Source organism: Trematomus bernacchii, unplaced genomic scaffold (genome assembly GCF_902827165.1).
Source record: "Trematomus bernacchii unplaced genomic scaffold, fTreBer1.1, whole genome shotgun sequence".
Taxonomy (NCBI): domain Eukaryota; kingdom Metazoa; phylum Chordata; class Actinopteri; order Perciformes; family Nototheniidae; genus Trematomus; species Trematomus bernacchii.
In genome coordinates this window covers 2,137,874-2,153,734 of record NW_022987609.1, presented here as the reverse complement: position 1 = coordinate 2,153,734, position 15,861 = coordinate 2,137,874, and the positions used below count along the sequence as shown (strand labels likewise).

At 42.9% G+C, this 15,861-nt stretch overlaps 2 protein-coding genes across 2 annotated transcripts; one reads left to right on the top strand and one right to left on the bottom strand.

Annotated features, from left to right (window-relative positions):
* Nucleotides 1-1,006: 1,006 nt before the first annotated feature.
* LOC117483544 (G-protein coupled receptor 182-like) lies at nucleotides 1,007-3,828 on the top strand. The gene is made up of 2 exons (XM_034131911.1): nucleotides 1,007-1,208; nucleotides 2,216-3,828. Exons 1-2 carry the CDS (start codon nucleotides 1,071-1,073, stop codon nucleotides 3,305-3,307), a joined length of 1,230 nt encoding a protein of 409 aa, XP_033987802.1. The 5' UTR covers nucleotides 1,007-1,070; the 3' UTR covers nucleotides 3,308-3,828.
* A 3,174-nt stretch (nucleotides 3,829-7,002) lies between these two features.
* On the bottom strand, nucleotides 7,003-15,134 carry LOC117483543 (zinc finger and BTB domain-containing protein 39). Its single transcript, XM_034131910.1, has 4 exons — nucleotides 15,041-15,134; nucleotides 12,598-13,850; nucleotides 11,295-11,648; nucleotides 7,003-8,864 (listed from the first exon to the last, which is right to left on the bottom strand). Exons 2-4 carry the CDS (start codon nucleotides 13,816-13,818, stop codon nucleotides 7,911-7,913), a joined length of 2,529 nt encoding a protein of 842 aa, XP_033987801.1. The 5' UTR covers nucleotides 13,819-13,850; nucleotides 15,041-15,134; the 3' UTR covers nucleotides 7,003-7,910.
* Nucleotides 15,135-15,861: the final 727 nt, after the last annotated feature.

Genomic DNA, 15,861 nt, shown 5'->3' with positions numbered 1-15,861 from the left:
TCATTTAATTTAAAGGTGGGGTAGGTAAGTTTGAGAAACCGGCTCGAGATCGCTAGAATTTGAAAATACACAACCGAAGAAAATCTGCCACTTCCTTATAGAGCCCCTCCTCCAACACACACGAACGCGCACATGACCAATGAGGGCACGAGATAAGTTTGTGCACAGATGGAAGGCTGACAGGCAGGTAGGCCAGTTATTTTAGCCGGGCCGGCTAAAATGATTGGTCGTACTTTTTACAGTAGCTTGGCTTCCACAGATGACATTTTTTTATGGATTTTTTGTCAAAGCACTTAAGATATTCATTGCTATCGGGATGTTAAGAGCATTCCATGGAATATAACAAAAAGTGTATCTCGAGCCGGTTTCTCAAACTTACCTACCCCACCTTTAATGATTGTCTCACATTGAAATATGAGATCTCATGGGGCTGCAGGGAAAAAAATAATGCAATAGTCTTTCTTTTTCTCCATGATACTGTCAGATGTCTTTTTGTAAAATCTGTTTTCTGGTATTAATTAATTCTGAACTAGATTTCTACTTGCTTTTTCTTGAGGGTAGAAATTCACCGGAGTGACACAACTACAAGTTTTCATAATTCATCTAATAATATTGTTTATGTGGCATATATCGGCAGCAAATAACATTTATTTGAAAATGATTTATCAATCAATCTATTATCCGACAATAAATTCTAAATAATACTTTTCTATTTAATTTTTTTTAACTTATGAGCAATAAAATTAAGAACGAAATAATTTACAGTATGCTTGTAAATTTGAATAAAGGAATTCAATTCAATGGTGACAAGAAGCAGCAGAAAATGGCAACACCCAAGTTTCTATGTCCTATTCTCACATGAGTGTTGAATATACATTTTGAAATACATGTTTATATTGTATAAAACCTGGATTTCTACACCACTCCCCACTGAGGATGTCCTGTCATGTGTGTGTGAGTATGGGTGTGTGTGTGAGTATATGTGTGTGTGTGTGTGTGTGTGTGTGTGCGTGCGTGCGTGCGTGCGTGCGTGCGTGCGTGCGTGCGTGCGTGCGTGTGTGTGTGTGTTAATGAGAAATGGGAGGGTAGAAGCTCCTGGCTGCTTGATTGCTCAGATATCTGTTAACATCAGAGCTGGAAGGAGTCATTTGGTGGCTTCAGGCTTCACTCAGAAACACAGCGTACACAACGCAGCTCTTCACAACAAGGTACAGTAATATATTTGTTTGTGATGTAACAACCTGTTTCCACCATACATTTCTAAATAAAATGGAAAGCTTACCCATTCAAGGTCAAAGTCTAACTTTAGCTATTCAAGCCTACACATCTTGCAAGAGTTTTGCAAGTCGGGTTACCATCAGACTGTTAGTGGCATTATGGGTAATGTAGGCGTCATGTTTTTCTTAGAGAGAAAAAATGCATGTACACTACAGTACAGTAATAAAACATTTCTTGATATTTAGTCGTTGGGAGTACAACAGTGTTGCTAAATATGTGCAGTAGTCTACTCTTTAAAGGGCCATCGTGCAGTATTTCGGGGAACAATACGCAGAAATGTAATAAATTATACAGAACTATGTTTATATGAGTGTATAATATAAAGATAGGGGAAAAGGTCCTCATCATGGAGTCTGAATACATGTTGCACCACCATGTTCCTACATTGGTTTAGAAAGGACAAATCAAATGCTCTCTAGACAGTGTATACCTGAAGTTGTTCTCCGACATGCTTGTAAAGCTGCGGTAACACCAGCCGCCTCCTGAGATGTATTGCTTTTAAAATATTGCTATGTTAGGGATGGCTTTTAAACTAGGTAAAGTTGGTGAAAGATACAACGGTCTCTCAAAGAGACGGAATAGCCTTTATTCAGTTCGGCTGCAATCTGCAACCAAAACACCAGATGTCGCCAAATCCAACACACTGCGCCTTTTAAATGACAAAATGTGCAATGAGTCAGCAAGTATAATTTATAAACTAAACCAAATATTTACTCACAGCACCTCAAAGTGAGACATTTATAACTTCCATTTGTCGTTTTTGCTTCTTCTCATATGTTGAGGCTTTAATATCCGACTCTCAAACTACTTTTTGTAATATTCCAACCCAGCACGTCTCGCACCCTCCTCCTGAGTTTCTGTTGTGTAACATAATCAGATTAACCCCAGAACTATTTCCAGTTATATGAAACAGTTTTCCCTCTGCTTTTCACTCCAGACCATGAGCGCTCACGAGCACAACGCCACGCTGGATTTATATAATGACACATTATGGTTCTACCACTGCACCATCGACCTGGATTCTGTCGGAGACTACCGGCGCATCGCCCTCTTCCTCATATACCTTTTCGTCTTCATGGTGGGCCTGCTGGAGAACGTGCTGGTCATCTGGGTCAACTGGCGCCGACGCCACTCGGCCAACGGGATCCAGTTCTGCATCCTCAACGTGAGCCTGTCGGACCTCATGGTGATCGTGACCATGCCGTTCTTCATGATGGAGGTTACCATGGACAAGGTCTGGCTGTGGGGACGCTTCCTCTGCAAGGTGACCCACCTCGTCTACACGGTCAACTTCTACAGCAGCTCCTTCTTCCTGGCCCTCATGACCGCGGAGCGTTATCTGTCCCTGACCAGGCCCTCGTTTCCCGCCTTCTTCCCCGTGCTGGGCCGCCGCCGCTGGGTGCTCTGCGGAGGCCTTTGGGTGCTCTCCTTGTTCCTGACGCTGCTGGAGAACGTCCATGTGGATCTTCTGGAGTGGGACGTGCCGGGCTGCTACATGATACCTGAACACAACACCAGCGAGTGGTTTGTCTCCGTGGGTTTCCTCTGCCTGGTCTTCCAGTTCTTGGGCCCCGCCGCCGTCATCATCACCTGCAACGTGCTGATCGCTCGTGCGGTTCGGACGGCGCCGGATGTTCAGGGCCGGCGGGACGTGTGGCTGGTTCACGTTTACTCCCTGGTGTTCGTCCTGTGCTGGTTGCCCTACCACTTCGTCCTGTTCCTGATGATCGTGGATGACATCGACCCCTTCATCTTCAGCTGCAACACGATGGAGGTGCTGTACTTCTCGTTCACGGTGGTGCAAAGCCTGTCTCTTTTTCACTGCGTGGCAAACCCCATCCTCTACAACTTCCTCAGCAAGAGCTTCCGAGACAACCTGGTCAACACCGTGCTGAGCCAGTTACCCAGAGATGGAGCCGGGAACCAGCTGGGAGCCGGGACCAACGCTCCCAACGGAGGAGGGGGAGACCCGGGGAAGCAACGCAAGTTAAGTAACGCCAGCACCAGCCAGTCCGATGTTGGATCATAAAAAAAAAGAAGCTGAGATGAGAAAACTTCACGAGACGTTTTCTAGGAAAGATTTGACAGAACTGAATGGAGATTGTGCAGATCATCTCACTCTGGTCAGAGACTCATTGTGATGTTTGTTACAGCCTCACTCTCATAATCCATTTCCTGTTATGTTTTTGTTTTTTACCATGTATCTGATCACAGAGGAAGGCAGGAAATGTTTGAAGTGCTTTTTTTGTTGTTTAAGCTGCTCAACTCCCACAGGAACCCATGGCAGTCTCTAAGGCAGGGGTCTCCAACCTTTTTTAGGATGAGGGCTACTTTCAAAAAATAAAACAAGTCGTGATCTACTTTTACTCCTTTTTTAGTTTTTTTGCAGTGTATATATTAAAGTAAACAGATATGGTTCTAAACTGTATTGAAGTAAACATGTATTATTTTGAATTGTATTTTAGTGAACATGTATTGTTTGAACTGTTTTAAGTAATCACATATATATTGTCTTTCTCACTTACACTCACTGACCCAGATATCCCTACACACACATACACCTCCTCCCACCAGCACACACACATATTCTTTTCAAGGTCCTTTCTGGGCATCAATATATCTGTGTACAATGTTTGGTTGTCTGGGAAAGAATAGTTTGTGTGAAATATTCCTTGGGAAAGTAAAGGAGTGAATATAGGTGCAGAGATAAAGATTGACTCTGTCCTTGTGTACTTCCGAATCTCACGCTCTGCTCAGAAGAAAACATACTTTTTCCCAGAACTCTGATTCGCTGTATTGGACCCGACCAGAAGTGAATCCAACCAGTAAAAACACCTGGGGGAGTGAGCAGCTCACACAGCTCCTCCCCACGGACTCTCTGATTCGCTTCGGAGTAAAGTGGGAAGGAAGAATCAACACATCTCCGCCCCAAAATATGGATATGAATACTGTTGTTTATGCATGTAAAATACTTCCTGTTTCTGACTGGCTGGTCCCAATACCTGTATTGCACGGCGGTAGAACTGGAAGTCCAGAGTACTCTGTAAACTTGTATACGTGTTTTGTTTTTTACCAGTAAAATCAGATTATTGTTATAACCTTTATTCCGGTGTTTTGAATTCCTTCTTTTATTAAATATAACCAGGCTCACAAACGAACGGCGCGTAGCGGAGGTGGGCTTTAAGCCACCACCACAGTGTTTGCTACAACAATATTTAGCACATTTTAACATTATTATATGCTTACCTTTAACCATGTGTGCTGTTTGGGTCTGTGGGACCCGTTTTCAGTGTTTACTAAAAGAAAATGTATGCAATTTAATTATTTTATCCTGCTTTATTTGGGGCTGGACCTCACCTCCTCTCGGGGGTCCGGGGGCAAGTTAATTGCATCAATCTGGTGCACTTTGAGCACAAAATGAATTTATGGATACAGCTCTCAACACTCGTACAGTATGAAAGGGAGCTGTATAATTTTCATTAATCCAAACATCTTTAGAATATGATCACAACAAATCATTTAAGCTTGTTTATTCATTGCTTTTCTTCCCGACTCCAACGCTGGTCCCGCAAATCAAGCAACAACGTGATTGGTCGATATTCATTGTGGGGGGTGGGGGGAGGAGGGTTGTTAGATAGATATAGAGTTGTAGTATGTAGATAGAGTTCGCTATGATGGAGGTTTCGTTTATGCATAGGGTAGGCCTACATTCTTTTAATTACATTTCCTTTTTTATTGTGTGTATTTTTAAAATGTTGAATTTGCTTGGCGAGCTACTTATTGAGAACTCGTGAGCTATCAACATGTTGGAGACCCCTGCTCCAAGGTCTCCTGGCACAGAATAACCGTGCCACAACAGGAACGAATGTGTGTAAACAAAGCTGATCGTGCCAGATAATCCTCATAGACATCTTGCAACTGTTTAACTTTCAACAGATAAATCATTACTTCATTCTTATTTATCTGTTCCAGGATGCTGCTGTAGTCTAAATTTGCTGTAACATATAATAACACTTCATAAAACACTGTTTGCGTTTAAGCTGCAAAACCTGAGCTTGCACTTTATCACAAAGAGCAGAAACGAGCTTTCGGGACGTGAATGTTTTGAAGCTTAAGTTTATTTTACCGAGACATTTTGCCGCTCTTGCACTTAGTTATCTCCCTTCTCACAGTCTTTATTACATTTACTTCCATTCCTGTCCATCTGGAATGTCTCACTTTCAACAGTTTAAATGATAAGGAGGCAGAAAAAGGAAAAGGGGATGTTCGTCCACACATGGCACAATAGCAGGAAGAGACCGCGGCTTTCAAAAGGGCAAAGGTCACGTGCCCCTGGAAGCAGGAGGTTCACAAAACTGCGCACATCTCTGCAAGTTCATCACTGGAAATCTGATGATGGATGTTTTTTTGTGGTTCAGGAAAGGCACGTGCACACATAGACATCAAAGTGGGCTTGAGCCTGCCCTTTTTCTTCCTCCAGAGAAAGTGCCCTTTTCCCCCCCTTTTTTTTTTTTTTATAAATGAATATATATCTACTGCTGTTTGCGCACAGTTTCCCTTTCCAAAAATATATTGATTGAATACAAAATTAAAATATCAGGTCGGGAGATTAGACTGAAGTTCCGTAGCTCTCCCTCCCTCCCTCCCTCCCTCCCTCCACGTCTCCTGCACAGCGGTGCGGACATCGGCAGTCACTTCAGACAGACAGGTAGCAGCACCTTCCACTTTACAGTCCCATGATATGCCGGCTTTTCTTGGCTTATTTTGAAGGTGAATGGAGATGAACAAATTACTAAACTGCCAGTGCCTCCAGTTTACAGCTAATTAGCTAAAAGACAATAACACATATAGTTAACTAAGGTAGGCTACTAGCCAATGGATAAGTTAGCTCAAGGTTTAGCTAAGGCAATTTATCATGGGCATAGCCTACAGGCTATAAATGTACTGTAGGCTACTTAAGGGGAGACACTAAAGGGGAATACAGTAAAATGTGTATCTAATAACTTCATCACAATCGCCACATTGATATGCAAATTAGGCGTTAACTAGGCCTAATTAAAATGCGCTAATTTGCATGCAGTTACAAGACATTCCAGGTGAAAAGGATCAAACTAAAAACAAACAAAAAAACATATTTATATAGTAGTTACTTACGTCAAGTCAGTATTTTCCCCTGAAATGTTATGTTTAAATGCAGATTAGCTTTAAATCCATAGATGAATTCAGACATGGTAGTAAAACGAACACCATTTATATGTGTTTCTTGGAAGTTTTATTTCCATTAGAATGAAAGAAAACATGGAAGCAAAATAGACCAAAATAACAAGTAGGGCCTACATGAAAAAACGATATTTTTGCCTGTAATGTCCTTAAACAGTAACTTCATAATTTTGATTGTTGGCTGCTCATTTAATAACTATTAATTGTACTAGTTTGTTGTCTGCTCTTGTGCTTAGTGAATACTAGAAGGCCATTGTCTCTGTGTTAGCTGATTATTTTGTAGAATTCTGCTGAGTATTAAACAATTACGTGAGTGTGAGGGTATTAAAATAAATTGGTCAGTAAGTCAGAGATGTGCAACTATATTTAACGTTTTGTTTTACAATTTTTTTTTAATAAATGATTATGGGAAGTGCCCTTTTTCTCACTTGAGCACCTGCCCCCCAACATGTCTGTGCACGTCCCTGGTTCAGGACACTCTAAAAGGTTGTTAAAAACAGATCATCAGGGGGTGATAACAGTCTTCCAAAAGGCATTTATTTAATTATTTTTAAGAAACCATATTTAAAAAAAGGCCAACATTCAAACATAGCTTGAAAAACAGATATGTATAAAGGCAAATAACAGTTACACTGCCATCATAAATATGAGGTAAGACACATATCACACAGAAAGGTGATGGGCATTTAAATATCTCTACAACACGCTCACACGCTCTAAACAAGTGAACACAGCATGTGGCTAAAATGCACATTCTAAAAGCATATAGAAGGAAACATTATTCAACATAAAACAACACGTTTCATGATTCAATGACAAATAAAAAGCACTCTTAAGTGGATGGTCATGCTGTACCTGTGGTGTCAAAAATGTAACTTCAAAAAGTGTGAAAATAGTGACTGCAACTCTAGGAAAATAATTGATATGCTACAATGAGGTGCTACTTTAATAACAGTGTAATTATCAACCACTGACATACAAACCTATCCCCATATTAAAGTTATAAAGTTACAGACTCAATCGGAGTAGATAAATATGATACACTGCCATCAAGTGGTTGCTTTTTATCTTAGTTCAAAGAGACACCTCAGACTCAATGAACAGCATCTGACAGATTATATATGTCCACTACGCTCTTAAAGTATAAACATGTTAAAGAGGTGACGTAATAAATGGATAAACAGAAAAGTAATGTGTGGTTTTTAAGATTTAGCAATCCAAAAAACAACTTGATGTCACCTCAGAATCAAAATGTGCTTTAAAATAATTGTTTTGGCATTTTACAGACTATTCATCAACAAAAAAAGATAAATAAAAATATACAATAGTTCCAGCCCTATTCTATTTATAGCAGTTTGTGGTCCACGACAACCAGACACACAGGAAGTGTCAGTGAAGCGAAGATGAGCTCGTCAGGCGTCCACAGTGGGCAGCGGCTCTTTAGAGTGATCGTTGTACATGAAGGTCTGCTCGATGTTGAAGTCCAGCGGCAAGTGGTCCTTGTGCAGCTCCATGTGCGACGCCACCATCTTCAGCGTGGAGAAGAAGAGTCCGCAGACGGTGCAGCGGTACATGAGCGCGCCGGCGTGCGTCTTCAGGTGGCAGATCATGGTGGAGCGGCCTCTGAAGAAGCGCAGGCACACTTTGCACTGGTAGGGTTTCTCTCCTGTGTGGATGCGGAGGTGGTAGGTGAATTCCCCCGAGTGTGCGAAGCGTTTGCCACAGTAGCGACACCGGTACCATTTCCCACGGACCCCCGCTGCCCCGACCCCCATGTCCTGCCCCGCGCTCCCGTTGGTCAGGACCCCCGAGGGCAGGTTGTGGATGGAACCTTGAAAAAACTTATCTGGCAAGTTGAAGCTCATCCCCAAACCCAGGTTGCTCATTTTCACAACCTCACGCTGAGAGGAGGAAGAGGCAAGGCACTCCATAGGCTGGTCAGCTTTACGTTTTCCAAACCAGCCCGGGACCCCCCCTCCTCCACCAGGGGCCTCAGTGCTGTGCAAGCCGAGGTGGTACTGGAAGGCAGAGGTGGAGCGGAAAGACTGCGGGCACAGGAAGCAGTGCAGCTCCTCCACTCCTGCCGAACCTCCGTCTCCATCCCCGTCCGACCCGACTCTGAACGCCCTCAGCGCCAGACGCTCCCGCTCTTTCGCCGCCGCCTCCTCTGCGTGCGCCGCCATGTGTCGGTCCAGCATGCAGCGCTGCACGAAGCAGCAGGCGCAGTGCGGGCAGCTGAAAACGGGCAGCGACAGGTGGGCCAGGCCGTGCCACAGCAGCGAGCACAGGGAGAGCTGCGGGAGGCGACACACCCCACAGCTCAGGCTCTGAGGACACACGTGGCTCAGCAGGTGGTCTCTGACCGACTGTAAGGGAGGGGACAGACAGGGAAGAGTAGATATGAGATCTCATGTGGCTGCAGGGAACAAAATAATGCATGATACTTTCAGATGTCTTTTTGTAAAATCAGTTTTCTGGTATTAATGAATTCTGAGCTAGATTTCTACTTTATTTGTTTATTCTTCTATTATTCCAAGAGTAGAAATTCACCGGAGTGATAGAACTATACGTTTTGTTAATAATCTAATAATATTGTTTATGTGGCATATTGACAGCAAATAACATTTGAAAATTATTTAACAATCAATCTATTATCCGACAATAAATTCTAAATAATACTTTTCTATTTAATTGTTTTACTTATGAGCAATACAATTAAGAATGAAATAATTTACCGTACGCTTGTACATTTTTATTATGTAACCCCCTTTTTATCATCTATTTTTTATAAAAATGTAATTGTGTATTTGATTTTAGATGCCTGATTTTATTTAATTCTTAAAGGGGACCTATCATGCAAAATGCACTTTTGTACGTCTTTTATACATGAATATGTGTCCCCGGTGTTCCAGGGAACTCACCAATGGCGCGTCTCCACTACAGCGCGGAGCACGGTTTAAGAGGGCTGTGACGTCAGCGGCCCGTTTTTGGTTGCGTTTCGACTTGGCCTAGTACCGGCCGGCGGGTCCTAATTCACAGTTGGCCTGGCCTCATAAAATCGTGGTTCTAGGGCCAGAGACAACGAGGCTGAGTCGGGCTGAGTATGCTAAACTAGAGAGAGAATCGCTGGCAAGGGGGCTACAACTACAACAAGATGGACATATTTGACCGTGATTTAATTGTAATACACGTTTCAAAATGATGCCGAAGTAACAACATACTGATACCGGTTAGTAAAAACCATGAATTAATGCTTTGACAAGTCTGCAGACAGACGGCAGGCGAAAAACCTTTTAAAATGCGTGTTTTCTAAATGGAGATTGGCTAAGCTAACGCAGTATATGCTCCGACCGTCCACACTCACAACAACGGCCTATACGGACATAAATAAACCAGCGACTGTCTTCACCATGACACAGGCAGTCTGTGGTTTGTACTTGTTTAACTTTTGTCTAGTTTCTGAACATATATGAGGAGCTGTGAGCTCTGAGTGCTAACAGCTAACGGCTGTGTTGTTTTTCTGGGGTTCTCTGAAGATCACGTCACGGCTCCGCCTACACTGCGTTACTATAGATACTACCACAGTTCCTAAACTGTAATGGAAATGCGCCATAAAGTGAGCCAGTCCTAACGAGGCCTAGCCATACCGAGCGAGGCCGTGTAGTGGAAATGCGCCACAAGTGTCAGAAAACACAACCCTCTCTATTTTCCTCCATACCCAAATCTCTATAAAAGGGGCTGCAACGGTAAAAATAAAAACTGATCCAGATTTGAACACTGTCCTGACGTCAGGACGGTGGCGCTACGGCTATTGGGCCAACTCCACCAATCAGGAGGAGACAGCCACGGCCATTGCCGTTCGAAAGCGCTGGAGACGCTGTAGTACATATGCCAGGCCAGTAGATGGTGCTGTTCTCACTGAATCAACCCTTGCTAAAACAGGGATAAAAAATGTCAAATTGAGCAAAATGAGGCATGGCTAAAATGCATGATCTGTTTGGTATTTTGAAAAAAAAAAAGTATAAATATGCCTTATATAGGTATGGTCCTACACTATATTATTCAAATATAGCATGATAGGTCCACTTTAAGTTCTGAATTTGTTTACCTTTATTTCCCCCCCATGTTTTAAAAAGTACTTTTTAAATAAAGTTTGATTTCATTAGGGACCCAAGGCCGCTTTACACGCTGTGAACAAACAAACAAACAAACAAACAGGGCAAATAATAAAGTAACAATGTGATAAATAAACAAGTAACATGTAAAATAGCAGTGGGAGTGGAAGCAGGGGGACTGTGATGGGTTAGGGGTCAAAGGCCATGGTGTAGACTGTGTAATAGAAAAATATTAAACTCACTTACTTAAATAATATCATAGTGTGATTCTTATTTGCTAATGTTTATCTATATTTACTACTTCTCACACTTGTTAGCTAAGCTTGGGAACATTCCTTATTAAGAAGATGTGTTGCAGTGTTGTTAGTGCCCCAACAGTATGACCTTCACCTCAGGTGAACTGAGAACTTCCTGATACGGCCTCCTAACTCCCTAAACTTCCAGAATGCTCCTTTCAGTATCACCAAGCTTCCCTTTCTCCTCTCTCTGTGTTTAAATATGCAACCCAAACTCTACTCTTGGTCGTTCACTCTGCAGGCTGGATGCTCTCTGTACGACTGACTGAACTTTCTTGCAAGAAATAAAATACGACAAAGACAGCTGAATGGTTTGATTCTCTATCCACATGTGATAAATACATTCCCACCACAGACTGGCAACACATGTTCAGTGTCCCCTCACCTGGAAGTCCTTGCTGAGGGGTTTGTTGCACACGGCACACTGCAGCTCTGTGCCCGGCCCCTCCCCTCTGCTGGTCAGCGCCCCCTGGGGGATGGTGTAGCTGGAGGCCGTCTGCCGGTGGTGACGCAGCAGTTTGCTCTGGCTGCAGAACTGCAGGTGGCACATCTCACAGGTGAAGAGCTGCACCCCCACGTGGGAGTGGGAGTGGGCCAGCCCGGCGTGGCGGTCTGGGAACGAGGCCCCGCAGACCCTGCAGAGCCCCTGCTCCGTCAGGTGGGTTTCTGCGTGTCTCCTGATGGCCGCCGGGTCTGCTGGGAGCGCCGCCGCACACGCTTTACAGGAGAACACGTTGACCTGGAGGAGAGGAGAGCAGGACCGCTGAGTGAGGGGCAATATAGACATGTTGTTGCTATACTGTACAATTATCACTTTTATGTGAAAAACATACATTGTTATAAATGTCCGAACAATTCTATAAGGTTCAAGGTTAGTTTATTTGTATAGCACATTTTAAGACACAGAGGCAATTCAAAGTGCTTCACATAGGCATTTAACACATAATAATAAAAAAATAAAATAAAAATCATAAAGCGATGAAATACTGGCTGCAACTAAAAGTGCAATGATAAAGGCACGGTTAAAGTATCTCAGGATAGGCTGCAGGTTTTTAACCTTGGTTTAAAAGAGCCCAGGGTTGGGGCGGACCTCAGAATTGCAGGTAGTTTGTTCCAAGCGTGTGGTTCATAAGAGCTAGAAGCTGCCTCTGCAAATGTAGTTCTGACTCTGGGAGTTTGACCTGAGAGCTCTGGCTGGCTCGTAACAGTGAAGCCTCTCTGACATGTATGTTGGTCCCAATCCATGAAGTGCTTATTGTGTTGAAAGATTTTGAAGTGTATCCTTTGTGTAACAGGAAGCCAGTGCAGATTGTTTTAATGTCTCAACACCTAACATGTCACTTAGTTCTTTAAATTGCTGTTCCTCATTTTTAGCCATGGTTGTGTCCTTATTTGTATTCTATTGTTACTAATGTGAGCTTTGCGTCGCTATATTTAATAAGTTACTCCTATATTTATCTATTGTAATTTATTTAAAATATACTGCTACTTTTTTTTACCAAGGTGTACATATTTATTTTGTATTACTTGTGTTTTTATTATTAATAACGTGTGCCTACTTTTTTATATAATATGTAAGTCCACTCTTTTTAATGAATCTGCACTCTTAGTGTAAATGTTCCCATTGGGGACAAATAAAGGCATTCGGATTCTGGTCTCACACCTGCATGACATACGTGTTTTATTACCTGGCTGCCCTCTCCGTTCTCCACATACACCAGGTCATCTTCATCCTCCTCCTCCTCCTCCTCACCGTCCTCCATGAAGTTTTCGTCGTCACTCAGCTCGATGATCTCTCCCGCCAGCTGTCTCCACTGCTCCTCCTCTGTTCCCTCCATACTCCCCTTCAGAGCCTCCCTCTGCTCCCCCTCCTCCCCAAACAACATCAACCTGCCGTCCCTATGCAGCTCCACCACGCTGCCCTCCACCGGCCCCACCTGCAGGCCGCTCAGAGGGTCTCTCAGAGGGTCTCTCAGAGGGTCTCCTGAGGACAAGGAGGATGGGGCCTCCGCTCCGATCTGAGCCGAGGAGTCTGGGAAGGAGCAGGAGTCAGACGACGCAGCGTGGTTTCTGTGAGGCAGAGAGCTTCCTGCGCTCTCAGAAACCCTTCGTCCATCTGCGTCCTCACAGCTGCCTTCTGCCTCCTCTTCCTCCACCCCCTGCTCCATCTTCAGCTGGAGCACCGGAGGCGGTACGTCTTCACTGGACTGGCTGCTGGTTAAAAGACTGTGTCCTCCCGGTGGATCCGCTGAGATCTGCCCGTAGCCGATATGAGAATCCATGTCTTCTGCCTTCAGGTGCAGAGACGTAGTCCCAGTGTGAGCCTCACGGCTGGCCCTGGGTTGGAAGAGAGGCGAGGGGGGGGCAGCCGCGGGGGTCGGGGCGGCAGATGGACCTGCTGATGAGGACAGAGAGGAGCAGGAGGCGGCGGAGGAGCAGACGGAGGAGGCGGAGACACCTGTGGACGCAGCAGCAGCAGCAGAGACCATGCCTGAGTCCAGCTCCCCGGGACTCCCTGCCTTCACAGACACAGAGGCCTGCAGGTCAGGGAAGGTGGAGTGACAGGCCTTCATCAGCTCATTCACACCCAGCCTCTCAGCCAGCTCGTACAGCACCCCCACATCGATGAGGTCGGTCAGGATCTCCCCCGTGTAGACGAACGTCAGCACCCTCTCAAAGTTAGCCGGGGAGATGAACTCCAGAGAGAAGGCGGCGGAGGACGTGGCCGGAGCCCGGGTGAACAGGTTACGGAAGTACGACCCGGCGCAGGCCAGCACGGCACGGTGCGCTGCGAACGTGCGGTTGCCGACCTGCAGGAACACATCGCAGTACTGGCGTGATTGGCGGCAGCGGTTGAGCTCAGCGAGGAGGCCGGCAGCGTGGCCGGGACCCTGCAGCCGGATCCTCATCCTGCTGCTGCACCTGGAGCGCTACAGAACCACTGCAGGAGCACAGGAGAACCAACAGGAACATGTGTGTTAGTGAAACAGTATGGGGAACTCTTCCTCCTTTCATAATTTATTCCATTATAATTTTAAAATGTTAAACTGCAAATTAAGGAATATCTTTGATACTTTTATGATTTTATGAGTTCATAAACACCAAGGTCCTTAAAGGTTCTTATCATACTATATTTAGTCTTTCGGGACATTCAATAAAATATAACAACAAATATAAAGAAAAAAGGGTGTTCCCATATAAACTAAATATACACTGATGTGGAAAACTCACCTTTTAGCAAAACAGTTTGAACAATTTTAACAAAAGCCAAAGAACATTTCTATCTAAATTAGACTCAGTAGTTTCAATGTTAACATAATGTAATAATTTTTTTATTAAGTCAATGGTGACTAACCAACAATTGGTATTTCTCAATTTGGTTGCTGTCTTCAATTATAAATTATCTTTAAATAAAACAATATTTAATTATTATATTTTCTTTAAAATATGTAATAAATATATAGAAGAAACAGTATTCCCATGTACCCAACGACCTTGTACAGAATGATAACAAGGTGATAACAAACTCCCTTTTCAGTCAAACAGTTTGACAGATTAGTTTTGTTACTTTACAAACCCAGAGAACACTTATGTATACAACTAAACTGAAGTATGCGACGCATTTTATGAGTGTACAGTATGGTAACCTCCCACTCCACTGGCTGTTTGTAACCCTGGCTTCTGCCTTGATAGTTTTAAAAAATGATTAATTTACAGTTAAATAATTATTAAATACAGACCTTTAAACACAGAGAGCTGGGACTTTGGTGAAGTATTCCCAATTAATAATTGTATTAAGGACCTTTTTTGTAAATCCTTAAAACAAATATAATAACTATCAAGACATACAGTGTCAGTGACAGAGATTTAGAAATAAATAAAGCTGTGGATAATCTTTACTCCGTCTCCGACATACCAAAACAAACACACATTTCCCCAAGGAACCATAGAGGTATTAGTATTATACTCAAAATGTATTATAAGCCGTTAATTCCATCAAGAAGCTAACGCAGTTTAGCCATGTTTTTATTGACTGTTCACTAAACTAGACACATTTTACACACTTATTCGAAACAAAAATGAACCTATTTTTAATTAAGTCACCTCGTTAGTATCCTTGTTATGACTTACCCATTTAAAATGTGTTTGTAGGCGAAGAATACTCTTCTCCTTTTATTATGATTTTCAGTCTGGTGCTCATTAAATCCCTTGTGATCTGCCGTCGCATTTTTGTGACGTATGTCAACAGAAGTGAACTGCGGACGCCCCCTTCAGTCTGAACGAGGAGCTGCACCAAGTATGTTGGATGGAGTACAATTTATGTTTATTTAATTTTTGAAATGTAGTTGTGTTTTGTGAAAGGCTGAAGTGTTTTGTGAAATGTAGTTGTGTTTTGTGAAAGGCTGTTGTGTTTTGTGAAAGGCTGTAGTGTTTTGTGAAAGGCTGTAGTGTTTTGTGAAATGTCGTAGTGTTTTGTGATAGGCTGTAGTGTTTTGTGAAATGTAGAAGTGTTTTGTGAAATGTTGTTTTGACTTGCACTTCAGGGCCACCGTATTTATATGATAACTTCAAAAAATCCTACTTTTAAGAACAGTTTACAGTACCAAAGTAAAAGCCATCATCTTTCACAATGGCCCATTTTAGAAGAACATATGTTACTTCATCGAGTTATAATTATTGATGCCATTTCTGTGTATATCCCATAGACTGTATATCCCCTTATTGTAGCTGGTAAAGGAGGATTTGTTATTTTTATTTAAAAAATATTCTCCTAATTATACTGTAGCTGAATTTAACCAAAAACATTTAATGTTGCCCTGCAATTATAATACATATATTATGTTGGTTACATTTTGTATTATTAGTCTCAAATTAAATATTCAAAACAATTAAAGGTAATAATTAAATTGAGTAAGAGTTTTAGTGGAGTTGAACCATACAACCATAGACTA

Coding starts and splice junctions, on each gene's coding strand:
- LOC117483544 (XM_034131911.1), top strand. CDS start 1,071: ATGAGAAATGGGAGGGTAGAAGCTCCTGGCTGCTTGATTGCTCAGATA. Junction 1,209..2,215: donor ACGCAGCTCTTCACAACAAG/GTACAGTAATAT, acceptor TTTTCACTCCAG/ACCATGAGCGCTCACGAGCA.
- LOC117483543 (XM_034131910.1), bottom strand. CDS start 13,818: ATGAGGATCCGGCTGCAGGGTCCCGGCCACGCTGCCGGCCTCCTCGCT. Junction 11,649..12,597: donor AGAACGGAGAGGGCAGCCAG/GTAATAAAACAC, acceptor CCTCTCCTCCAG/GTCAACGTGTTCTCCTGTAA. Junction 8,865..11,294: donor CCCTCAGCAAGGACTTCCAG/GTGAGGGGACAC, acceptor CCTCCCTTACAG/TCGGTCAGAGACCACCTGCT.